Consider the following 26,172-nt stretch of genomic DNA (forward strand, 5'->3'; position numbering starts at 1 on the left):
GAACTAAACCTTTGGGAGGTTTTAGAATAGAGCATACAAACAGTAGTTCCATGTAAAGGAAGGAATTCATGTCTGTCAACAGTGGCAAAAGCATGTATCCCTGATGGTGAGGTGTCTGTACAGAGGGCCATTGATCCTGAAAGACAGCACTCAGCGCAGCCACAACCTGTTCTTTATTCTGCTTTTTATTTGTGCCTTACCATGTCTGCTGGCTCTATCATTTCTAACTCATCTCTGTCTGACCCAGCAACATTTAATAACTCAGTCAAAGCATCTAACAGCATCACTTAGGTGTGCAGGTAGAGCACGTCATCTACTATTCAGAAGTTTGATGGTTTGATCCCTGTCTGCTCTGGTCTGTATGACAAATATAGTTAGCAAGATGCTAACCCCAACTATACTAAACCATGCTAACACCTCTGATGCATCAATCAGAGTGTGAAAGTTAGACAGAAAATACTTATGCATTAGCTAAAAAGTGGTTGTATGAATGAGTGAATGAGGCATGTTATATAAAGTGCTTTGTGTGGTCAGACTATAAAAGAAACACTATATTTACCGACTTGTGCAGGTACCACACAGGCAACCTTCAAACATATTGTGTCTGACACAGATGTCTGTAGGCAACTGCCATTTTCAGGGACTATGTGGTATAAAGAAATGTGATGGGAAACCAATGTGGACTAATCTCTGGAAAGTTGCTTGTATAGTAAAATCAAACATATAACAAAGGCAATTAATACTTTAATGCAAGGCAGTAATGTGTTCAGCACTTGAACTGTTGCAGTGTTGTTCAGTAAGACTCTTATTCTGTCAACTCAACAGATTGACCTTTGACTTCTGACTTGCACACCAAAAACGTAAAAAAGAGAATAGAAAATCAATATGAAATAAATACAAATACGCTCATAGAAGCTGAAGCTGTGTGTGTGTGTGTGTGTGTGCGTGTGTACATATACTCAGTTTTGGGAAGGTTACTTTTAAAATGTAATCCATTACAGAATACAGAATACATGCCCCAAAATGTATTCTGTAACGTATTCCGTTATGTTACTCAATGAGAGTAACGTATTCTGAATACTTTGGATTACTTAATATATTATCATGCTGTTTACAACTACATGAATGTACTATTGCTGTGATTTATTACTGTTACTGAAGGTCCGCGGCTCCGAACCGTAGTAAAGGGACCTCTGGCTAATACGGTGGGTTCCGTGTCGGGCTCATAGCCGAAAAATAGCTTTACTTTGTTGTCTGGATCAACTTTGTTAGCGAGAGACAGAGAGAGGTGTTGAAAGGCTGCTCCAACGGAACTTATTGTTTCGGAGGAAAACACGAACACTGTGTACAGTCGAGTCTTAATAGCTTACTTACAGCTGGGCTCGTCAGGCACTCTTCTTGGCTGCAGTGGTTATTATTATATTTACATGCTTCCAGCTCCCGTTTTTGCTCGATGACAGCTCGTACTTTTCCTTTTTCTCCCTCCCTCGCTCACAGACACATAACGTGTATGGCAGTCCATTCTCCCTGCAGCACGGACTACACTGCCTATGATGCTGCATTCTTTAGAGCTATACCTGTAGCATTCTGCCCATTAGCTTAGCACAACAACAACAAAAAGGCCTCTCTCACCCAGGAAACACGCAGAGAGAGAGCGTCACCGTGTAACCATGGCAACAACAGAACGTAGCTGTCAAACAAAACCCAAACAGTCCTGACCCGCCACAATATGAAACACGGAAGTACCACCGTGTAATCAATTTATTTAAACAAAGTAACTGTATTCTAAATACCACCTTTTTAAACGGTAACTGTAACGGAATACAGTTACTCATATTTTGTATTTTAAATACGTAACGTACATGTATTCCGTTACTCCCCAACACTGCATATACTTGAAATTATATTTCTTCTACCATACTATCTTTGGTTGTATGGTTCTTAAGTGTACTGCATATATTTATTTATTTATTTATTCTGCCTTGTCTACTTTGCTGCTACAACAATGTGAATTTCCCATCTCTGGGACTATGTCTCTCTCATCTCTCTCTTCTATTTTGACGGCTCTTCTGCGTCACTGATCGTTTCATCCGATACAAAACAAACCTTGAAGCTGGTGGCGTGTCACCGGCTCAGCTTCCTCTCGCTTAACGCTTTAGGTGCTTGGTCTTCAAAATAAAAGCATGGAGACTAAACTTTGTGGCGATATATGCTGCAACTGATTTCGACATTGAAAATTATCAAGTGCGGTCCATGTGTGTGGCCCTCAAATTATTTCCCATAGAACCGTCGTAGTGTACTTAGAACCAGCTATACACTTAGAACTACTTTCTAAGTGTATTTGTTTTGTTTGATATCGTGAGCAGCACTGAATTTATTTGACTCTGACACGTTTAATAAAAAACAAAAAGAAAATACAGTTCCGTGTAAAAGGAAGTTCCATCTTAGGGATATTGTAAAAAAATGCAGTAGCTGGAGGTTTGGGGTATGAACTACTGTCCAGTGGCAGTAAGTAACATTCTTTTCATTTCTTGTTTAATTTGAAGACTTAACTGATGTAGAAGATGAATAAGAAGAATAAGATGATCTCTCTTAGTCCTTTCTCCTGCTCCTAAGGCGATGAATGAATGAATGTATTTCGTGGCGTTTTATTTCGAAATCAGTGACCCTATAAAAACGTTTAAAACCTCGCAGATTTCGCAGAAGGCTGGGGGCGGGTCCGTCAGCGCCGTGTTCTAAAGCGGAGTGGACCTGCGGACAGTGAGCGTGTTGGCGCGCAGAGGCGTGGGCACAGGGACGCAGTGAGACCAGAGATCGGCGCATTCCCGCGACAGGCACAGCAAAGCTGGGAACAGCATCACAGTCGCAGATCTGGCAAAGCGGCACCACGGGAACGTGTCAGTGTGCGCGAGGACGTGTGGCGTCTTACTCCCATTAACTCCGGGCTCCATGCTACAAAAAAGGACACGGTTGCAGTTCCCTCGTGGATTCAAAAGTTTAAAACTTAACTAGTTATCCGCTCCAGGCTCCTGTGTACACGCGTGGTGACTGCGCACGGACATGGCGCAAAGGGTATGTCTAACGACCATTATTTCAATTGTTTGCACAATGACAGTCCACTTAATCACTAGTCACATTACATCCTTGAAAGAAACCTGAGGAACCTTTGAAAAACGTCATGAAGTGGCTATACTTATCAAAAAAATATCAAATATGTTTTTTTCATCATGAAATCATCAATGTCGACTTTGAAATTTTCCTCTTATGTTCGTGCACTGACGGAACTCTAACTTTCACTCCAGTATGATGAGCTGACTCATTACGGAGGCGCGATGGACGGAGTCCCCGGCTCCATGTACGGAGACCCGCACGCACCCCGGCCCCTACCGCAGCTCCACCACCTGAGTCACGGGGCTCCCCCACACCCGACACAGCACTACGGAGCCCACGCTCCGCACAACATCATGGGCAGCTCCGTCAGCGACGCACTCAAGAGAGACAAGGACCAAATCTACGGGTGCGGACACAGCAACAAACATTATTATTATTATTATTATTATTATTATTATTATTATTATGTTTTATTAATGTGCAGATTTGTGTTATAGAAAAATGCGTAAGTTATTATTGTTTGTGTGCGATCAGCCTCTGAACAGTTTCATCTAAATTTCGGAAATTAAATATATTCAGTCAATGTACGTGTTGCAGCTCGTGTTGAGCTCGTTTTTGGGTATCTACAGGTAGTTGGCGGCGGACGGATGAAATCCTCTCTGTGTATTAACATATTTGATATTTCAGTGGCATTAAGGAGGAAGACATAAATATGCGTGACAGGGCCGAGCGCTGGTTTGATGCTTCATGTGTAGGCCTCTGCGGCCTGTGCTCCTGTGTGTTGCAGCCACCCTTTATTCCCTCTGCTGGCTCTGGTGTTCGAAAAGTGCGAGCTGGCGACCTGCACGCCCCGAGAGCCCGGTGTGGCGGGAGGAGACGTCTGCTCCTCAGATTCCTTCAACGAAGACATCGCTGTGTTCGCAAAGCAGGTAGAACACACAAGCGAGAAACCAAGTGTCACCACTGCGCTCAGCACACGGCACTCTTCATGTCACCGTGATGGAGGGAACTCCTGAAAAGTGGAAATGGAATCAGGTCCACAGCATTTACTCACGTACTCGGTTTCCTTTTGCTCTGCAGATCCGCGCAGAGAAACCTCTGTTCTCGTCTAACCCAGAGCTGGATAACCTGGTGAGCTCACTTTTCATTCTCTGCTGTCCACGCGCAGTAGGGCGTTACAGAAGTGTCCGCCCGCGTCAAACGCGTAGCTGATGGTCGGCTATCACGTTATGAATTATTATTATTATTATTATTATTATTATTATTATTATTATTATTGGATGGGTGCTAATATTTTGAGGTTATAGAAAACAACCACAACGAAAGCATCAACAAAAAATGTTTGTGATTTTTAGATGATTCAAGCCATTCAAGTCCTCCGGTTTCATCTGCTGGAATTAGAAAAGGTAAAGATTCATTCTCACGTGGCTCAGTGAAAACAGGTTTTTAATCCAATGTCTCAGTCTCGTGGTGTTCGCTAAATGTGAGCTTGGCCTCGGCAGGTCCATGAGCTCTGTGATAACTTCTGCCACCGCTACATCAGCTGCCTGAAAGGAAAGATGCCCATCGATCTGGTCATCGAGGAGAGAGACGTCTGCAAGTCGGACTTTGACGACCTTTCAGGATCCTCCACTAATCTCGCAGATCATGTGAGTCACTGTGTGGAAACCTTTTTTTTTGGTCGTTATTTTATATATATATATATATATATATATATATATATATATATATATATATATATATATATATATATATATATATATATACACTCATTGCTCGTTATTGTTATGATGTCTTTAAACATATATATAGATCATAAAAATAATGAAAAACAGGAAATAAAAGAAGCCCGTAACAGGTGCTGTTAAGGCAGCCTGACACATTGCAGTTCTATGGAAATGCTTGAAAGAAAGGATGATCAGATCCGGTGCTACGGCTGCAGGCGGCTTTGAACAGAAACGTCAGAGCGCAGGGCCTGTGTCAGGCTGCAGCCCTGCTGTGTGCCTCACGCAGGACTTCCTATTTTTGTTCATTTACTAAGAAATTCCGATTTTGAACTAATGTAGAGTTACATATAGCATGAGGATCTTAAAATGATGATGACTGAAATTTTGACACAAAAAAATTGGACTGGTAAAGTGTAGAATTAGAATGTAGAATTCCTCGGTTTACTAATGTTCCATTGTGGAGTTCATAGTTGCTGCAGATCAGATAAAAAAATAAATAAATCTGAAATTGATGAATATTTGTTTAAATAGATAAATAAAAGTATAATTTTTTCAAATGAGTAATTTCAGTAAATATACAGAAGCTCACAAGAAATGACGCTCACCACAATCAAGGAGGATAATGGTTAAACTGTGGTACAGGATGTCGTCCAACATCAGATTTAGTGTGTCTTTTTTCTTTGGCTTTACTGGCTACATTTGTGTCAGAATCTCATTCTAATTTAATTAAATTTGAACCTTTTCAAATGTTCAAGATTTTTGAGAAAAACTATTAAACAGTGCTCATATTTAAACACTGAGTGAGGGAAGAGACACACTTTCCAGAGTTCTGAATGAGAATCAGTGCAGAGGAGCACTGAAACTGATGTGGAATCTCATTTGTCAGCAGTCTGTATGCTATATGCATTATTTTGTCTATTTAGTTATTGTTTGGTAAATGATTTATTTGTTCATAAAAGATATACATTAGGACATCCGGGAAATAGATATTTGATGTCGTGTATGGTTCTGTTGACGCTGCTTCAGTGATGTCAAACCTTCAGCATGAGCAACGAAGCCGCTAAACTGAGAGAACATTTAAAGTCGAATGAAATGAGATGATCTGAATGAAAACAGGAAATTTCTACTCATTCAGTAGTTTGCAGTTTCATGAATGCATGCAGCTGTGTCATCTTAAAACGAACCCCAGTCCAAAAGTTACGTCTCTAAATATATATATTTAATGCAACTGTTTCCAATATTCAAGTGTGAGGAAGCACTTTGATTTTACCGATCCTTCTGAACGATATATGGACCTCAACTCAGTTTTACGTTCCAAGAACCTGAAGGACGTGTTTATTAGTTGCCACTGCACAACTGACAAGTGAATATGGTGTTGTAATATCCCATTACTTATTTACAGTGCATGCTGGGTTGGAGAAGACAAAGCCTGTATACTTTTTCATAAGTGCCTCATGTGCTCTGCAGTTGGTCAGTGTATAAATGATGGATGTAGCAGGACAGGACAGTGTGAGACACGGAGAAACTGTACAAGACTGTTTTTTCCTGTGTGAATGAACACAACACTATATACTAGGCTCTGTTCCTGTTACCAGATGTTCTTCATTAGCTTGATGAACATGAAAACACATGTCACCTCTTTTGAGTAGCTGTGTGTACCAAGGAGTTGTAATTATTGCATGGCTGGGTATGAAAAGAGGCTCCAGCATTGAGAGCCTTATTCACACTGCGCCATTGTCCCAGTGCTTCTTCTTGTCATCTGCTGAGCTCTTCATCTGATCACCATTTGCCAAACAGCTGACGCAGAGACTGAAGAGGGTTTAGGCTAAAGTCTGAGTGGCAGGCCAGTGAGCCCAATAAATGCACGTTTCTCCCCAACTCTGGTCACAGAAACAGTCGGGACACGGCAGGATCCACATGCTGCAGGGTTACTAAACTGTTGCTGTTGTACTTTCTGCTCAAACCTTCCTCATGAACAAACTGGTATTGTCACATTACTTGTCTTTGTGCCTTTGCTTAACTGCATAATGGAACTCATACTGGACTTTAATGGACATTCCTTTTGTCTTTACCCTCCTCTTTCTTCCCTGCTTCATTTCCTTGTACCTGTCCACGACCTCTCAGAACCCAGCGTCCTGGAGAGACATGGATGATTCCCATTCCACTCCCTCTGTGGGTACTCCAGGACCATCCAGTGGGGGACACGTTTCCCAGAGCGGAGACAACACCAGCGAACTTGGTAAGAGTGCCTTCAGGCCTTCATAACAAAGGTTTGACTTTGTTGTGACCTCACTCTTATGCACGGGCCCAGCTGATTGGTGATTCTGGGGGAGCATTTCAAGAAAGATAACACTCTTAGTTTATCTAATCACTTTAGCTTAATTGCATTGATTGATAAAACAGATGATTTAAGTTCATGGAAGCCTGCTCTAAGACAGTGCCCAAGCTATAAAACACATACAGCAAATACACATATGTGTATTTACTCCCAGTTTTCTATATAAAAGGATATAACCATTAAGTCATATTGCCACAAGCATCCTCACGCGCTCTGCCTGTGGACCTTTTGGCTACCAGTATTTAGGTATGCAGGCATATCACTTAGCAATTTGTCTTTTTAATGTCCAGTTTAACCAAGAAATCAAAGCCTGACTATTTTTATATCAGCAAAATGATGACTTAATAATTCTTCCCGAATTGATTTCTGTCACAGTAAGTTTTCAAACATTATTCAGACTCATAAATCGTTCCTGTTTAGAATATAACTATTAAGGATTTGTGAGAATGACAATAATGGTTTTGTTCTGGTTTGGTCTGCTTTCTCTGTTTAACAAACATACACAGAATATATTTTATGCATCCTTTACACTTTCTAAAGCATACATTTTCAAGAAATAATATTGCTTGTTTGCACATCGATACCTGTGTATTCTAGTAATCTTTTTCTTTAGTTCTTTGGTTGTCCCTCACATCAGTTGTAGTTGATAAAGAAAACTGAGTTCACTGCTATTATTGCCTGCTTCTGTCTCCCCGTGCTTGTGTCCAGCCCCGCTCTCTTTTGTCACTCTGTGTCCTGCCTGTGGTTTCTGTTTGGAGGCTGAAACGGATTTATGACTTGTTATTTATGACTTTTAAGAGACTTTCCACCTTCTGCTCATCAGGTAGTAGTGAACAGAGCATCGAAGAGAACAATGGGAAACTTAGATTCGATTATAAGAACATAGGAAAGTGAATAAGACTCTTGCTTTGATTATACACACAGCAGTTTACGATCTTCACTTCTACATTTCAACTAAAATGCAGTAAGAGAGCGGTTTTGGTAAATCTTAATTGACACTTTAATGATCCAGAAGTTGGGTGCGGAGGTGAGCTGAGGAAGTCCATAGTCTAAATAGCCTTATGAATAGTTTCTTTCCTTTTGGCTGTTGTTTAAACAACAGCAGGGAAAACCCACGGTCCACGCCCTTTGACCTGGTAGAGAATGGATAGTGGATGGGGGTGCAGAATGCCCCTTCATAGAGATGAAAGGACAGACTGTTTTCTGTATAAGGAAGAAAAGAAAAGATCCTGCTTCTCTAACCTGAAGAACACACAACCTTAAAGGAACAAAATCATACTAAACTCAGTCAGAGCAGGCGGATGATCTTCACTGAGTTATAATATTGTAGTTATATGGGAATCGGTCCAGTCCAATAAAGACTGATTAATGTTGTGAATTGAGTATTTGGTATTTGGCAACACAAATCTTGCAAGAGCTTCTATTTTCTCACTGTAGAACTTAGTGTTGTGTATATTTTTAAACCCCAGTTTCTGTCTTTGCCTATATCGCCTCCAAATCTCCTCATTATTAACATTTTCTTTGCAGTAGTTTTACATTTGAAACAAACAAGGGTGTGGTTTGTAATATACATCGAACATTAGTGGTTCTGTTTTCTTTTCTCGAGTCGGTGATCCTAACCAAATCACCAGACGCACTATTTAAGCTCGGTAGCAGCACTTGGCATCAGTGCAGAAGTTGTAGCTGTAGCAGAGGGAAAAAGGAGAGTGTGAATGGATGGATCAATATTTCTTAGCATTCAACCAAGATCACAGGTATTCCACATGCTTCATCAAGGGATTTGAAGCAAAGTAAACATACAGTACAGTCTGGAAAGAAGCAACTGGGGAAATATCAACACCACTTAATCTTATTTATTCATTATTCAACAGTTTCTGAATGTTGTTAGACAGCAAATTTCATATTATGTCATCATAAGCTTGTTCTGTACGGGAGTTTTTAACGATGGCTTTGCTGATGTTTTTGTCCAAGATGTCCATCAATCAGTCTCCGCTGTTCATTATTGATTATTGGTTCATATATACATCAGTATATAAATCAGTCACAGTTTGACTACAGAAGAAATGAGCTCAAACATAGTTTCAACAACAGTGACATTTGTTCAGAAGCACACATGGTGAAAGAGACTCTACAAACTGGCAGAATTATTTAAAAACATTCCTATCAGGAAGTGATTATGGTATTGTCGTCATTAGCCAAGCTTCTGTGGTCTGATGAAACCCACAGAAAAAAGAAATCCACTGTGACTGGGGAATACTGAAGTGGTTTGGTGGTACTGGTAGCCTCGTACATAACTGCCTGCTCCTCTGTAACCTCCCACTCTGTGGTCATTGCCTTGTAAGCTGTGTGATATGCAGAGAAGGCTGTGTTTGATAGCTCAACCGCTTGGGTTGACCACAGCTAAAAGGACCGTGCTCTCCCAGGAGTGTGGAGGGGGAGAAGGTGTCCATTCAAATAAAACAAAAGGCAGTGGGAGAAGCTAGAAAATCTCCTCACTCTTGCTGAGAAGTGGAATGTGAGGGACAGTTGTACTTTTTGAGGTGCTGATATGTTAGTGACACCTCCCTTCAGCATCTATCTTACAAGTTATTTATTTTAAAAAAAGATCACATTTTTGTATTTTATTGCCTGTAAGTGTGCATGTTTTACTTCAGTTTGCACAGACTGCTTACAAAAATGTTATTCAAAATTTTTGTTGTAATTAGCTTGAGGTCACACGTGAAATTATGCTCTAACTGGTCAGGAGCCACGTGTTCACATAGACACAAACAGTGTGCTCATTTGTTAACAACTGATTTTGAGCCTATAATGGCTGAAATAAAGTGTATGTCTGTCACTGGATTTTGCAGTTTGAAGTTTTCAATGCTGTGGAGAAGCCATTTTTATTTTTGCTAACCTGTTTAAGTAAAACAGCGGATGACGAGAGCATAATTTATAGTTATACTATAGTTACTGCAAACACACACATCCTCTGTAAATCCTGCTTATCTTAAGGTGAAAAACATGATTTTTCACCTATGATATCATCAATCACTCAAAAAGTGGATTCATATATATATATTTATATATGGAAAGAAAGAATAAATAGCTCTCACTGCCACATGGTGCTGTTACTATGAAAGCTTCCTGCCGTCAAACAGATGCTCCTCCGTATCAGAGTTTCTAACTGTCATGTGTTCACTTTCTGTGTTGGAAGTCTTCCCGGCTGCTCCATTCTATGCTCTGTCTCATGTGTAATAATGGGAGGAGTCTTGGGGTGTCAGTGATGATGAATCAGGACCCTGCTGAGCTCATTAGGTAGCCCACGCTGGCTTTGCATCAGTGATGCTGCTGGGGGTGTGCGACAATCAGTTCTGCTAGCTGCTTCTCACTTACCAACATGTCCAGTGGGGAGATTAATATAAAACCATTTAAATATCTAGATGTTATTTTTTGGTTTGTTTTTTTCTAAAAACATTTCACTGCTTTTTAAAAATTATTATTTTCCTTTAAACATATAATAAATATCACATTTCCTGTGGGTCACGCCATTTATGTACCAGACCAGATGAGCAGCCAAAAGGCTGTCTGACTGTTTGGTTTTCAGAGTGGTCAGTAGAACAAGATCTATCTATCGAGTAAGCTGAGGGGTGTAAAAAAAAAGAAAAAAGGAAGACTTGTGTTGATATCTCAGGATGCTATTTTTTGTGTGTGTTTTTCTTCACCCCGGGGCAATACTCCACTCATCCCTGCGGTATGTTCCCCCCTCCTTGTACCCCCTGTACGCGTGCAGACACTGGAAGGCAGACTTAACTAGGGAGGGGGAGTAGAGATGAAAAAGGGTGGGAGCAGAGGGGCATGGGAGACTTGCACGGGCATATGACTTTGAGACTGCACTGTCACACACTGGTTAGATTGGCTGAGTTGCCGGAGAACAGTCAGAAGCGATTAGTGTAGCAGAGGATATGCCCTGCGGCTTTTCCCTCTCTGGAGCAGAAGAAAGGAGAGGAGAGGAGAGGAGCAGACCAGTGATGAGGATGAGGGGTGGAGAGGGAACTGTGTGCCTCCCTTTGATACAATTAAGCTGAGCAAGACCTTTTCTTCTGTCTTCCTTACACAGCTATCATTTTAGTGGAGATTTGAATATTCTTTGGGTTCAGTTTCTCTGGCCGCTATATGTCAGTGTCGGTGCGTATGTAGTTAATTAGAATGATTAGGTCAGTCTGAATCTAATGTGCTCGTGTTACATTCTTCAAAAGTTGAAGTAAGAATACAATTTTATGCTGGTTAATTATCGTCATGTTGAAGTTAGCAGTGACAGCAGCTGGACAAACAAACAGGAAGACAGCAGCAGGGGACGGAAGCAGCAGGAACGCTATCCTGTCTGTGACTTACAGCTGGTGGACACCATCCATAAAACTCCCACAGCCCCTGGAGCCTGACCCTGGAACAGGGCTTTTTAGTGTCAATATTCATTAGCTGAAATATTTATGCATGAATATGGCTCATATAGGCACATTTGATTGATGCATCTCTAAAAACAAAAAGACATACTAGGGCATTTCTTAAGAAAAGTAGGGTTCCTGTCTCGCCTCAGGGGAGGAGTCTCTCAGATGCATTATTCACATACCCTCCAGGCAGGCTTTCAAGGCTTCTCTGCCCCGAGGGCAAGAAAAATAACCACCACTGTTAAAAGTAAATCATCTCGCATGATGCACAATTAATGTCAGAGAAGGAGAGAGACCAGAGTGCCCCTTGTGTTGCAAGTTGGAGTGAGTTAGCTTGTGGGAGCGGAAATCTCAGCTTAAAGGAAGCCTCCTGCTTTGACCCGCGCCAGCTTCCTGCTGAAATCAAACAGAGATGCTGCTAATAGCAGGATCCAGAGCAGGAATGATGCTGTGATGCAGACAGCCTGATACTTGTATTGTTGATGAAGGGTGGGGGAGGGGGAGTGTGTGTGTTGGATGGTCATACTGAACTGCAAGGTGAAGGATTCACGCTCTAACAACCCATCCACCCACACCCCCTCGTTCTGCCTTAGTCACCCATACAGACACATCGCTGTGACTTTAAACACACTGGGTTCATACTTCATTTACAAGCTAGGCTTTCTGTTTTTGTTTGTCCCCACTTTTCCTTCAGTCCTGCTTCAAACAGAGGTCACACACACATAAGAGTACATAGAGCACAGTCTGACTGCATTTTGAACATTCATTATCTCATGTCAGCCGCACAGCTCCTGCAGTCATTACCTCATGTCAAAGCCGTGGCTCACATTGAATTAATAACTCTTGGTTTTACTGAGCTCCTACGCTACAAACTCCTCTTCATTATCCAGTGGCCGGGAAGTAAAGCAGAGGTGAGACAAAGAAATTTGTACTGCCGTGCCATAAAGGAGAACGTGGCTCTATAGAGAGATCGGGCCACGTTAAAGCTTCCTTATAATATGACTCCTTTTGTTTCTGATTGCAGGTGACGGCCTTGACAACAGCTTGGCATCACCAGGCACGGGAGATGAGGATGACCAAGACAAGAAGAGACAGAAGAAACGAGGCATCTTCCCCAAAGTGGCGACAAACATAATGAGAGCGTGGCTATTCCAGCATCTTACAGTAAGCGAACAGAGCCTCATTCAGACAAGCCACATCTAGCTGTGGCTTTTTATACAACTGCAACATTTTCTCATCTTCTCTGTAATAGAAGCCCTACAATGTGCATGAGGACAGAATGCAATGTCGTCCAGCTAAGGCCGCGTCATCAGGAAAAAGTTGTTTGAAATGAGTCCTCACTGTTTTTCTGTGTTTTCCAAATGCATCTTGAAACCATGTTCATCTTTGTTCCATTGCAAGAGAACGGAGCAAAGACGAACTTGTGACTAAAGGTCCCTTTTTTGAAATAGCAGTCCAGGCATTTTCTTCAGAAATCATCATCAGAAGCCTTTCATTCAAAAGAAGCTCAGCTCTGTAGAGATGTTGAGCACATCCAACAAGGACAGCATCACGTTTTATCCAATGATCACAGCCTCCTCACCTTTTCTACCTCTTATACTCTTAGATGTGCTGTAACCCCTCACTTGTTTAGTTTGTAAAAGGCCCACACAGGTCCTGGACTTGGAGTAATCCCTTCCTTTCCAAAGCCCACCTTTAGATTCTGTAGATAAAGACAAGGATAGTTGAATTATCCCCTCTGTGTTCCCATCTCCTTTCAGGCCTAATTTGTTAAGCACAAGTATTTGCCATGGCAGGATGTGTCTATGAAAAGTGTGCAAGGGGACTTTGGCCCCTCAAAGGCCTTTTGCAACACCCAAGCGCTCAAGCATTCATCACTTGTTGAGGGTGTGAAAGGAGCGGGATTATGTTTTGTCAGACATTACAGTGTGAGGCCTGTGGTTAGATGTCTGTGGGGGCAGTGGGGATGTTTCTATCCATCAGTAGCTGTCCCCTCCTGCTTTTGTTATCTCTTCTTAAAGCTCTTAAAGGTTTTGCGAGAGTGCTGTATAAAAAGCAGCAGTGCAAGGATTTAATTCAGTAGATTATCCGTTACCTGCTTATTAGCAGAACGATATCTATTGGTTTCCATGCAAACCTTTATCTCTCTACATTCAAAGATTGGTGTCAGAGTTTGTAGAGCAAACTTTCACAAGTGTTCATAAGTGTCAGCTGAAAAGATGTTCTCTCACCTTGAATTTAAGCACTTGTTTGCATGTAACACCCATGAATGGGGTTACATGGAGGTAGAGCAGGAAGGTTGGTGGTTCAATCCCCGTCTACTCCAGTTTGCATGCCAAATATCCTTGGGGAGGTTTCTAACCCCAAGTTGCTCAATCGGAGTGTAAATGTGTGAATGGCTTTGAGTACTGAGTAGAAAGGTGCTGTATAAAAAAACATTCTGTTTGCTGTTTACTAATCATTTACAGCATCTTTCTTGGAGTGAGAAAAAGTCATTCTCAGTGTGGCCATTTGTACTGGAGAAAAAGCTGAGAAAATGAGTTAAGTTATCTAACATTGAATCCAAAACAATATTATCTAAAGTACATTATGTTACTTCTTTCAGAGTATTTTAAATGCTACTCTTCTGCCAGCTGGGCAAAAAGCATCCTCAGTACATAGACTGTGTGTGTGTTTTATTACAAGTGTGTGACTATCCACCATCACACACTTGATTTCACAAAGCTAACTGTGCATTTTCCCCTCTGGTTATTAAAACTGGTGTCTTTCTTTCTCTCTGTGCATCTCTTGTGATATTTGGAGGCCTACTGTACAAATGCTTGCGTGTGTATTTGTAATGTATATGGTTGTGTTTAAGCTTGTAAGTATATGAGTGTGTCTTTGTGGACGTCTGAGAATGTAAATGTAATAATATACAGTGCTGTGAAAAAGTGTTTGCCCCCTTCCTGATTTCTTGTTAATATTTTGTGTATGTTTGTGTTTGATGACCTAAAATATTTAAGTGTGACAAACATACAAAAAAAATAGGAAATCAGCATGTGTGTGTGCCTTGTGTGCCTGACTTTCCCTGAAAAGTAGTTTAAAGCTCATCCTTCAATGATGACTGCGGGAGATGGCCTGACAACAGCAGAATGGAGACTGGCCCACGACCCTGCTTTGAGTAGACAGGTCACCTCTGTCTGCCATCTGCCACCCTTCTCCCAGAGTCTCACACACACTCAAACACAGAGTTTGCAAAAGGACTGGGGCCAGAGGAAAAGAGGTTGAATCAAGACAGGGAGGGTTGGGGAGTGGCCTGGCCTTACTGGGTCCCAAATAAAAGCTACCATTGTATACCATCCAATAATTTTATATACCACCCGGTTAATGCTAAATGCTGTGGCACAAAGCCACATGCTTTAGTGTAAAATGTTTGGGTGCCAAAACAGGACCAAGTTGTGTGTTTGCAGAGTTGATTTGTGCATCACTTATCTATTAGTTTATCTTCCTTTTTTGCTAATAGCACCCATACCCATCAGAGGAACAGAAAAAGCAGCTAGCACAGGACACAGGTCTCACCATTCTTCAAGTGAACAACTGGTAAGTCAAACCAGATAAGTAAGCATCTTTATATGTTCGCCATTTTTGCTTTGTGCAGTGCAGAATATACATAAAACCTGACTTTTGCTGCTGAAAATGCCCAAATTACCTATATTTAACACATAAGTAATGCTTATGAGTTAAATACAGGTAGTTTTAATAATAAGTATTATCATTACTGAATGAACAGGTGGTGCAGTGGTTAGCGCTGTCATGTCACAGCTGCAGGTCTGAACCCAAATCAATACATGTGTAGGCTGTGTTACTTTCTCAAAGTGACCCAAATTATTTTAATAAGGAAAAAACAGGCTTTTGGTCAGGTCCCTGGAGAAACACGGAAAGGTTCCAAATTACAGTGAAAGTGTTCATAAATACTGACTACTTTAGGTGACAAAACACTTCGTCTTCTTCATTTTTGATAATTACAAGAGGGATGGCATTTTAGAGGATGTGTTTTTACAGAGAATGCACTTAATTTCTGTGCAAAGTTATCAGAAATCTCTGTGTACTAACACCACTGGGAAAGAAACTAACTGTAATTTTTTTTTTTTTAAAAAAATCAAAAAAAGTATTATTTCACGTCAGGGTTTTTTTTTTCTTCTTTTTTTGGATCATGTATCTGTTCTCTATGGTCAAGAATATTGAACTTAATAAAAAATATTTAAGCATTTTCATTGTTACTGATCTTTGTTTTCCAGGTTTATCAATGCAAGGAGGAGAATAGTCCAGCCTATGATTGACCAGTCGAACAGAGCAGGTTCAGTGTTCACTATACTGCTAATAGTTCCTTTCCTTCAATATGAATTGGGGTCGAAATTTAACCTCAAGTTAACCAATAGTCTTATTTCTCATCTTCTCTCACAGTAAGTCAGGGTACAGCTTACAGTCCAGATGGCCAGCCAATGGGAGGCTTTGTTCTTGATGGGCAGCAGCACATGAATCTTCGACCTGGTGGTGAGTAATCGCTCAAAAAGTTATTTAAAAAAATAATTATGACGGACAAAATCAGTGTAGCAGGTTTCATCTTGTCCTCGTGAGTTTCTAAGGTCAAGTAAAGTAAACCTTGTTATTTTCCTTATCTTAATGAAAATGAGGGCATGGTTAAATGTCCAGTGGACAGAAAATAAGAGTATGTGGGTCAGGCCAGTGCGTAGGTCGAGAAAGTCCATTTGCATGCGTATAAGTGTATTTTTATACATTTACAGAGAGACATATAAGTAATACTGAACATAATACAAAAACGTAGGGCGATCGTAGCTCAAGAGTTGGGAGTTTGCCTTGTAATCGGAGGGTTGCCGGTTCGAGCCCCGGCTTGAACAGTCTCGGTCGTTGTGTCCTTGGGCAAGACACTTCACCCGTTGCCTACTGATGGTGGTCAGAGGGCCCGGTGGCGCCAGTGTCCGGCAGCCTCGCCTCTGTCAGTGCGCCCCAGGGTGGCTGTGGCTACAATGTAGCTGCCATCACCAGTGTGTGAATGGGTGAATGACTGGTTGTGTAAAGTGCTTTGGGGTCCTTAGGGACTAGTAAAGCGCTATACAAATACAGGCCATTTACCATTTACCAAGAAGGACAGGATAAAGATATAAAGTGACACAAACCAGGTTTTATATGTTAGGAAGTGGCAACAACCATAGAGGAACATGTCTATATTATCTATGTCTATAGTCTTCATTGAAAATGCAAAAAAGAACCAAAAGTCAAAGAAGACTTATATAATAAATGCAACATTTGATTCAGAACACCCCCACTTTATGAGTGAAACCTATCATTAAACAAGTAAATATAAAAATAGTTATGTTGTGTATTTTTACTCAAGAAAGGTTGATGCTGAACTTAAAAGTCCTTTATGAATATTTTGAAAAATTCAATTGGTTTCTGTGATACTGTGCAGGACTGTTCTGTCTCGTGTTGGTGGTTCTTAACAGTGTATTTACTTTACTTGCAGGGCCGATGGGTAGCATGGGTATGAATATGGGGATGGATGGGCAGTGGCACTACATGTAAATTCACTCCACTGAGGCAAGCCTGAACAACAGGGTGAAGTAAGAAGTCTTTGTCACTTTTCATTTTGTTTCATCCCAGAAAAGCAATTTTGAACTCTTGAACTCACTTCTCCTTATCTCTTATTACTTGGTCTTCCACTCTCCTCTTTCAATTTGTTTACAGTCTAACATAGACACAGGAAGGTCTTTTAATTGTCATGGTAATGCCAGCGTTAGGTATCTCAGCATGAACTTATGGAATTAGAGATTTTCAGTTATTCTTTTACAAATAGATATGAAACTGAAATAAGAAAGAATGTCAGTATCTTCTTAATGGTTTCACAAATGACATTGACATGACAATGTTCATGCATTGCACGAGGCTTTAGGATTGGTGCCGTGTCAGACTCCTTTCTTCTTTTTTTAAAACAATTATTTACATATAAACTATATTATTTTTGTAGATGATTATTTCAGTCAGTCCAGATTTTAAAAATTCGTGGTCAGTCAGACCGTCTTTCAGAATAAAAAGCAGGTTTTTTTTCTCAGTAAACAGTCATTGTGGGGGAAACAGATTCACACTCCATTTTAAATCTAACTTCAACCACTTTCTCTCTCCCTCTCCACCCCCAACCCGCCAGTTTTGTCCTCATTCTCTTCTCCCGCTGCAATCTGATTAAGAATCGGGTAATGCTCCCCCCTCTGTCTCCCCCTCCACCCTCTATCAGCTTCTCACCTCTGCTGACAGTTCTCAAATCAAGACATATCGCCTGCCGGAGGCACCAACCACAGAGAATTTTATTTAACACCCACTCTCCTCTGCTCAATGAGCCATGCTGTAATGACACTTACCTTGATTAATAGAGCTTTTTATATGTAAATAGGAGCTGCATTTGCTCATTTTTTTAGCAGGGTGATTTTTTTTTTTTTTGCCAGTGCAGCCCTCTCTTCCCTGTCTAATAATTCCAGGGCTCTGTTAATGAAGTTCACAAGGCTTAATTTAAAACATACATCTACATAGAAACATTGAGCGCTCTGAATCAGTGCTATCTGTATATTTTTGTAAGGTATTTAATTTAACTATTTCTCCGTGAATGATCACTGACTGTCTAGCTTATCCTGATCTCTGCTGAGTGCATATGCTAATAGTGGCAGTAAATCTCTTCCAGACTGCATCAAGAAAGAGAGCTATGTTTGGAGTAATATGAGGGTTTTTCCACGCACAATAAAGCCTGAACCATAACATTTAGCCATTACAGAACAGATGACTGAATCTACACAATTTTATACTCCTCTGTTGTGCACTCTTTTTTGATTGGTCCACCATATGCTATGTTATGTACTGCACATGTCAGTTTTAAACTAATAGCAATTTTTGTTGGATTAAAACAGAAACACTCTTTGAGGTAATGTTTGAATTTACAGAATCAGTTTAGTTTAGGGTTTGCTACTCAGGCAACAGTTTAGTCAGTTAGATGTATTGTGTCACAGCAGACAAAATATTAAAACCCAAAACAAAATAGCTTCAGTTCATTAAAAATATTAAGCAAAACAACAATGCAAAAATGAAAAAATAAGGGACTCATTTTAGTAGAAAAAAAATCGATTCAGTTTATGTATATAGCACAAATCACGTTGTGCTATAAGGACCTTGAGGCAACAAAGTGAAATAATGCAAGAGTCTAATCAGCTAAATAATGATAATACAAAATATAATCAAAAATAAACAAGTATTGTGGTAGGCTTAAATGGAATAGACTCCAGCCGTACCAACAAACACGCACACACACATTCTGATGACTGTATCAGGTATAACTTTAATATCTTGCTAAATGACACTTTGACATGTGGATTGCTGTTCCACATGTTCCCCTCAACCTCCTGAGCCACAACTGTTTATGAAGTGGTGACGATGATTTGTGCTTGTAACAGCAGAGCTGAAACAAATGCTCGATAAAGTGTTCGGCTGCATGTCTAGTCAGTTGTGTATAGTGCTATCCAAGTCCATTTAATCACAAACTTCATCATAGCCACCAGGGGAATCCAAGCAGTGCATATATTCAGATTGAATCCAAAATGATTTCAAATGACAAAAACAAAATAGAGTTCCTTCAGAAATATGGATTCATTCTCACAGCTAGCAGTTCAACAGTGTTACATGAAACATATTAGTCCGCTATAATGTGTGACATTTCCCTGCTCATTTACTCCTTAGTACGAAAGAGGATTAGGGCCACTGGAAAAAAAAAGTGAACACGTCACGTCTTTTTTTTTCTTCTTTTTCAGAATTCTGAGAAAAAAGTCAGCATTCTGACTTTTTTCTTAGAATCCTGACTTTTTTCTCAGAATTCTGGGAAAAAATAATTCTGAGAAAAAAGTCAGGATTCTAAGAAAAAAGTCAGAATGCTGACTTTTTTTCTCAGAACTCTGGAAAAGAAGAAGAAAAAAAAGGACGTGCCCATTTTTTTTCCCCCCAGTGGCCCTAATCCTCTTCCGTACCTTAGATTATCATCTTGTCTGAGAGAAAAATACCAAAGACAGGTGGGTGTTCTTTCTCACAGTATTTCCTCTGGATCTTCTAGGACCTATATAGTTCATATTTTGTCTCATACATCTGTGAAAAGAATTTGATTTCTTCCTGATTTCTAATTTGTTTGCATAGTTGCCACACTTGAATGTTTCAGATCATTGTTCTGTTGCATAACCCAAGTGTGCTTAAGCTTTAGGGCACAAACTGATCTTTGATGAATTCTGCTCTCTACCAGAAAGTCATTGGCCAAGTCATCCAAGTCCTGAAGCAGCAATGTAATCCCAGACCATTACACTACCAATGTTCTTTTTATGAGAGGTGTATGCTAGTTTTATGTCAGATGTAATCGGATGCAAATCTTCCAAAAAGTTCCCAATGTGAAAATGTGAGACAAGGCTTTGTGTTCTGTTTGGTCAACAGTGGTTTTTACCTTGGACCTCCCAACAGATGCCATTTTAGCCCAGCCACTTTCTTATTGTTTAATCATGAAAAGTGGGACTTGGAGACTTGTCAGTCCGTCTTGGAGTAATTTTGGTAAGCCGACCACCCCTGGAAAGGTCCACCACCGTTCCAAGATTTTCTATTTATGGATACTAGCTCTCACCATGGTTTGCTAGAATCCCAGAGCTGTAGAAATTATTTTGTAACTCTTTTTAGACTGATAGATGTCGGTGGTTTTGTGTGTCATCTGTTTCTTTAGATCATAAAAGATTTTTGAGATCTTTTACCCTGCTTCACTTTGTCAGACAGGTTCTATTTAAATGATTTATTGATCCAACAGGTCTGTCAGTACTCAACCCTGGTGCAGCTAGTGAAACTTGAGCTTTCCAGAAATTGTTGGTTAATCTTTGTGACAAGGGGGTTTTAATGGTTTTTTCCCCTTAATAAATGAAATAATTATTTTAAACTGTATTTTGCATTTACTTAAGTATCTATCTGTAACATTACAATTTGTTTGATGATCTGAAACATGTATGACAAATATGCAAAACAACATTTTTTTCACATTACTTTATTTTATGAATTCACTCCTCTAGCTGACAAAGCCCATCCTCAGTAGCTCCTTGAGGATTGAAGGCCTTACTTCAATCTTACTAAAAAGCAAAAACCTAAAACAAAACACAAGTAGACTTGTAAAACCTGACAAGACTTGGAAAAGAAAAGTAGCTGCTATCCCTCAGGACAATTGAGAGCAAGATAAACTACGTTTGTCAGGTCATTAAGTGTTGTGGAAATGGAAGCTGCTGTGTTACAAAGCACACGCCAGAAAACATAAAAGAAATTGACCTGCACTGCCTTTGCCACAAACCCTTCGACCGCACAGAGGCTGTAAATGACTTTCATAATAAAAGCTGAAAAGCATCAGTAGCAGTTTTTTTTTCTGGCACTTGTAAAATATGACAGTTTCTTTGATATATATTATTCACTATTGTGTGGCTATCTCACTAGCTCACTACTACTATTGTGACTACTACTGTGTGAACAGGATGCCTATCAGTGGTTTGGCCTTTCAAAATAAAATTCTCTTGAATGCTAAAAGACAGGACAGAACAAAAGCCACGCTGTGGAAGAGAGCCAGAAATAAGTAATGATTCAAGACAGAGAGGTGTATAAACACATACTGAGTGAGAAAGGTGACTGAAGAAGAAATACTCTATTCATCATGGAAATCCACCTGCAGCCTACACCTATTTGAGAAAAATGATCTGAATTTCCAGAGCGGGACCACGCCTCCAAACACGGCCCTTCCAGTTCTTATATTATATTTGACCCCCAAGTTCTACAAGCTGTTTGTTCCCGTTTTCGTGAGAACACGGTTCGTTCTTGCTCTTTCGAGAAGATCTTTAACACAGCTTATCTCACAAGAGTAACATAATTTTACTCACCCTTCCATTTGCTTACAATCGCCCTCTTGTCCATCACCACATCAGATGAAGAACTACACAGCTCTGCTTCGTTGGTTTCCCTCCAGGCAATCCAAGAAACCCAAACACTCTGAACATCATGGCGGTGCTTCAGAGTAACCGAACGCCGCTGACACCTGCCGTCCCAGGAAACTTTCTAGCAGTTTTCTTGCCAGCCAACAATCCGGTCTGCTACATTGATCCATCCAGTCATTTTCTTTCCGCTAGATCCAGTTATGAAGTAACTCCGGCCGCTCGCCACCTCTGTGAAATTCAGCAAAGTCACCCACCAGCAAGTGGTGAGTTTGCCGAAAAGCCAACGGATGCCAGTGCTGGACCCAGAAGCCATGCCGTTCCCACGCCGTTCCAGTAAGGTCTCCCGAATACACTTCCTTTAAGGATTCAGACTGATTCTTTCTCAGTCTTTCAATTCAACCAACCCTTCCAAAACTGCTTACTGTCACCTTCGTTTCAGAAATTGGCACAGTAGTTATTGCTGCCTTATCCAAAGTAAATTAACCAACCAGGCATCCCCTCTCCATCTTCTACTCCAAGACAAGCTCACGAGCCGTCAAGCCAGTACCACAAGTCTCAAAATCCCGGCATGCGTCACTGTCAGAGCTTCTGTACAGAGTCTAGCCACATCGCTACCCGATCGAGAGTTCCCCTCATTCATCTATCAAGGTCTTTCATTGTCCAAAATTTTCTTTGATCTCTTCTCCCACCATTCCTTCCCGATTTTTTGAGCTCATCCGCTCCACTCTATGGAATCCTCGACAACCTTATTGAGGCCATGGGCTGCTTATCTGCGCTATGCCTACCAGTTATGTTACTGCAGAGGTCTTTGACCTTCATACCACACAGTATGAATAGTTATTATTACTGTTATTAGTTATTATTATCACAGTTATTACTGCTTCTCGTACGAGATGCCTTCATTGGGGATCTGCCAGGCCCAGGAGCCACCACCAGTCCCCTCCAAGGCCTTCCCCAAACAGCAGCTCAATTCATGTTTAAGCCATTTGCCTTTATCTACTAAACAAACGCTGTCTAAAATGAGGATGTGGGCCTAGCAGGGAATTGTAGCATAACTAAGGGAGGATTCAGGGTCACCTGATCCAGCCCTAATTATATTTTTTATCAAAAAGGAGTGTTTTAAGCCTAATCTTAAAAGTTGTGGTATCTGTGTCACATCTGCTGAGGTCTACGCAAACAAACAAAAGTGAGGGAAGAATGAGATAGAACTAACAAAACCTAAACTGGGAGAAGCTAAACACAAAAGCACGAGATGCATAGAAAAATAATACAAGAACCTTAAAAATGAAACCTGGGTCTTGGGGAAACATGAGGGAAGACAAGCAGATGGACCAACAACAGACAGAGGAGAACAGAGGACTAAATACACACTGATAATGAGGGGATGGGAAACAGGAGGGAAACACAGCTGTGGCTTATCAGAAGGAATGGGACAGGGAGGAAGCAAAACTGAACACACTAAACACAAGATGTGGGACTATCATAATAAAACAGGAAACATGCTGAGACACGGACGCGACACTGGAACCGGGGAACAGAACATAATTAACTTGACACGATACATGGACCACAGAGGAGTAGCGAAACCTAGAAGAACTAGAAACCACAAAATATAAAAAGAGAATAACTAAAGAAGAAAGAAACACAAATGACTAAACCATGAAAAACACAAAATCGAAGAATATTCAAAAACCAGAATCCAAACCAGAAGCTGGTTCCATAGAAGAGAGGCCTGAAAACTGAAGGCTCTGCCTCCCATTCTACTTTTAAATACTCTAGGAACCACAAATAAGTCTGCAGTCTGAGTGCTCTAATGGGGTGATATGGTACAGTAACGTCAATAGAATAAGATGGGGCCTGATCTTTTAAGACCTTGTATGTGAGGAGCAGGATTTTAATGCAATTCTGGGAGCCAATGAAGGGAAGCCAATATTGGAGAAATCTGCTCTTTCTTTCTAGTCCCTGTCAGAACTCTTGCTGCAGTATTTTGGATTAACTGAAGGCTTTTCAGGGAGTTTTTTGGACATCCTGACAATAATGAATTACAGTACTCCAGCCTAGAAGTAATACATGCATGAACTAGTTTTTCAGCGTCACTCTGAGACAGGATATTTCTAATTTCTAATTGGTACTGAAAGTAGCCGTACATAATGTTACATCTGTGAGATGGTTATGAGTAACTTTTCCTCTAATGGTTAAATTTTTATTTGTGAAGAAGTTCATGAAGTCATTACTGGTTAATGTTAAAGGAATGGTTGGCTCAACAGTGCCCTGACTTTTTGTCAGCCTGGCTACAGTGCCAAAGAGAAACCTAGGGTTGTTCTTATTTCCTTCAATCAGTGATGAGTAGTAAGATGTTCTAGCTTTACGGAGGGCTTTCTTATAAAGCAACAAACTATTTCTCCAGGCTAAATGATGATCTTCTAAATTTGTGATACGCCATTTCCTCTCCAGCTTACGAGTTATCTGCTTTAAGATGCATGTTTGAAAATTATACCGGGGAGTCAAGTAATTTGGATTTGAGGCTCTCTGTTTCACAGAAGCTACAGTATCTAGAGTCATACGTAGTGATGAGGTAAAATTATCAACAAGATAGTCATCCTCTGTTGGAGTAGTGTTCAGGTAGCTGCTCTGCTCTGTGTTGGTACAGGGCATTGAAGATGATAACAGAGATTGAATTATATCTTTAAACTTAGTTATAGAACATTCAGGAAGACATCTACTGTGATGAAGTCTACTCGCCAATGCTGTATAATCTATCATTGTAAATGTAAATGTTATTAGGATATGATCAGATAAGAGACAGTTTCTATGGCATGTCTTAGAGCAAGATCTAGATGAAAGTGTTTTTTCAGACACTGCTGGGTCAGAGCAGCTGTGGACTCATCTCCTTTCTTTGTGTCCAGGCCTTCATGGTTGGCTCAGGGATCTCCTTCTGGCTGCACAGATCAGTTGACAAGTCACACTTCTGACCGTACATCTACCTGACAGTACCACTCCCACGTCCTGCGTGCGCCTGTGGAGGATCACCACGGAAACGTGTCATCAACTCAGCCCACAGATTTTCGATGTGAGCTGAGGAGCTTTGCGTCTGCACAGGAAATTAGAAGAGCAATGACTATAGAGAGGAAGAACCAAACATATCCTCTGTTTCATTTTAAATTATTTATTTATTTTTCTACAAAGACAGACTTCTTTGTTTTTCCTGTCCACCCTCCCCAACACACACACCCCTACCTTTTGACCACCTCTTTAAAAAAAACTGTACAACGAAAAGCACACGCGCGCGCGCGCACACACACACACACACACACACACACACACACACACACACACACACACACACACACACACCTTGATGAGAAAAAAACCCATATGTTTCTAAAACGATGGGAACTCGATTGTGCTGTAGAGATTTGTGCTCTTTGTTTGGCTCTTTCAGTCCATATTCGTGCTTGTGATCTGTTAGACGTTAGACTGCAGCTCTTCTCACTGACACGTTTTGTAGCCAAGCTAAAAGCAAGATTTTGTAAGAAAACTGTGTGATTGTTTGTTTCTGCATTTCTTTCTTCTGTTTGACATCTCACAGTTTTTAGACTCCTGGATGGAAGGATCTGGATGAGGGAATATGAGATGATGGTTGTGAGTTGAATTCCTGACAATGTTTAAAATCATTTTGTAGCACCAAATCACGGACAACAAATCTGCACTAAAAGTAAATAAAGACTTTACGGAGGAAAGCAAAAAACGAGCACGGAGCAGAGCTTTGTGTTTTACTTGAACAGCGGGCCTAAGGAGAAAGCAGCTGAGGCCGCAGCAGCGGTTCGTGGAGCAGGTCACGTATCTGTGGTTCGATACGAGACGAAATTGCAGTTGTCTCGTATTATTCGATTGATGGCGGCAGAGATGATGGATGGGCGATTTCAAGAAAATCTGAAACAAGGCGGAAGCTCCAGCTTTCACTCCAATATGACTACTGTGGCTGCTGCTCTGGGTGTATGTGTGTGTGTGTGATAACACCCATTATTAGTAGGACAACATCATTAAATTAAGCGCATATGGAATAATAAATAAATACATTAATGCAGCGAACAGCTCGTTTATCACTGTCAGCCTGCACCGATTATCTGCGCTTTGTACCGAAGAGCAGCAAACTCTTAATACATGTTTAATAAATGCTAAAAAAAAAAAAATCGATCCATTATTATTATTATTATTATTATTATTATTAGCTATCTGTTGTTGTAGCACTAGTAAAATACCTACGGCCAATTTCAATTTCAAATACCCCCATACATGTGTTTGAACCGTGGGAGGGAGAGCCCGGAGAGACCCACGCAAAACGGGGACAACAAACCCCACACAGAAAGGCTGCAGACTGGATTCAAACCCAGGACCTTCTTGTCGTGATGCGACTATGCTAACCACCAAATAAAGAAGGAAACATATCGTCTTTTAACTGTGGCTTTAATTATCAGTCGCCCTGCCGGTAACGGAGTTACATGTGAAGTGCCAGGCCTCTGTTTCGATCTGTTCAC

At 40.7% G+C, this 26,172-nt stretch overlaps 1 protein-coding gene across 1 annotated transcript; it reads left to right on the plus strand.

Annotated features, from left to right (window-relative positions):
* The first annotated feature begins 2,712 nt into the window (after positions 1-2,712).
* On the plus strand, positions 2,713-25,799 carry meis2b (Meis homeobox 2b). The gene is made up of 13 exons (XM_087852696.1): positions 2,713-3,072; positions 3,303-3,517; positions 3,899-4,040; positions 4,192-4,242; positions 4,467-4,517; positions 4,614-4,760; positions 6,963-7,077; positions 12,628-12,767; positions 15,106-15,182; positions 15,881-15,939; positions 16,047-16,136; positions 17,128-17,224; positions 24,541-25,799. Exons 1-12 carry the CDS (start codon positions 3,061-3,063, stop codon positions 17,184-17,186), a joined length of 1,158 nt encoding a protein of 385 aa, XP_087708822.1. The 5' UTR covers positions 2,713-3,060; the 3' UTR covers positions 17,187-17,224; positions 24,541-25,799.
* The last annotated feature ends 373 nt before the right edge of the window (positions 25,800-26,172 follow it).

Source organism: Neolamprologus brichardi, chromosome 15 (assembly GCF_056152115.1).
Source record: "Neolamprologus brichardi isolate AB-2024 chromosome 15, ASM5615211v1, whole genome shotgun sequence".
Taxonomy (NCBI): Eukaryota; Metazoa; Chordata; class Actinopteri; order Cichliformes; family Cichlidae; genus Neolamprologus; species Neolamprologus brichardi.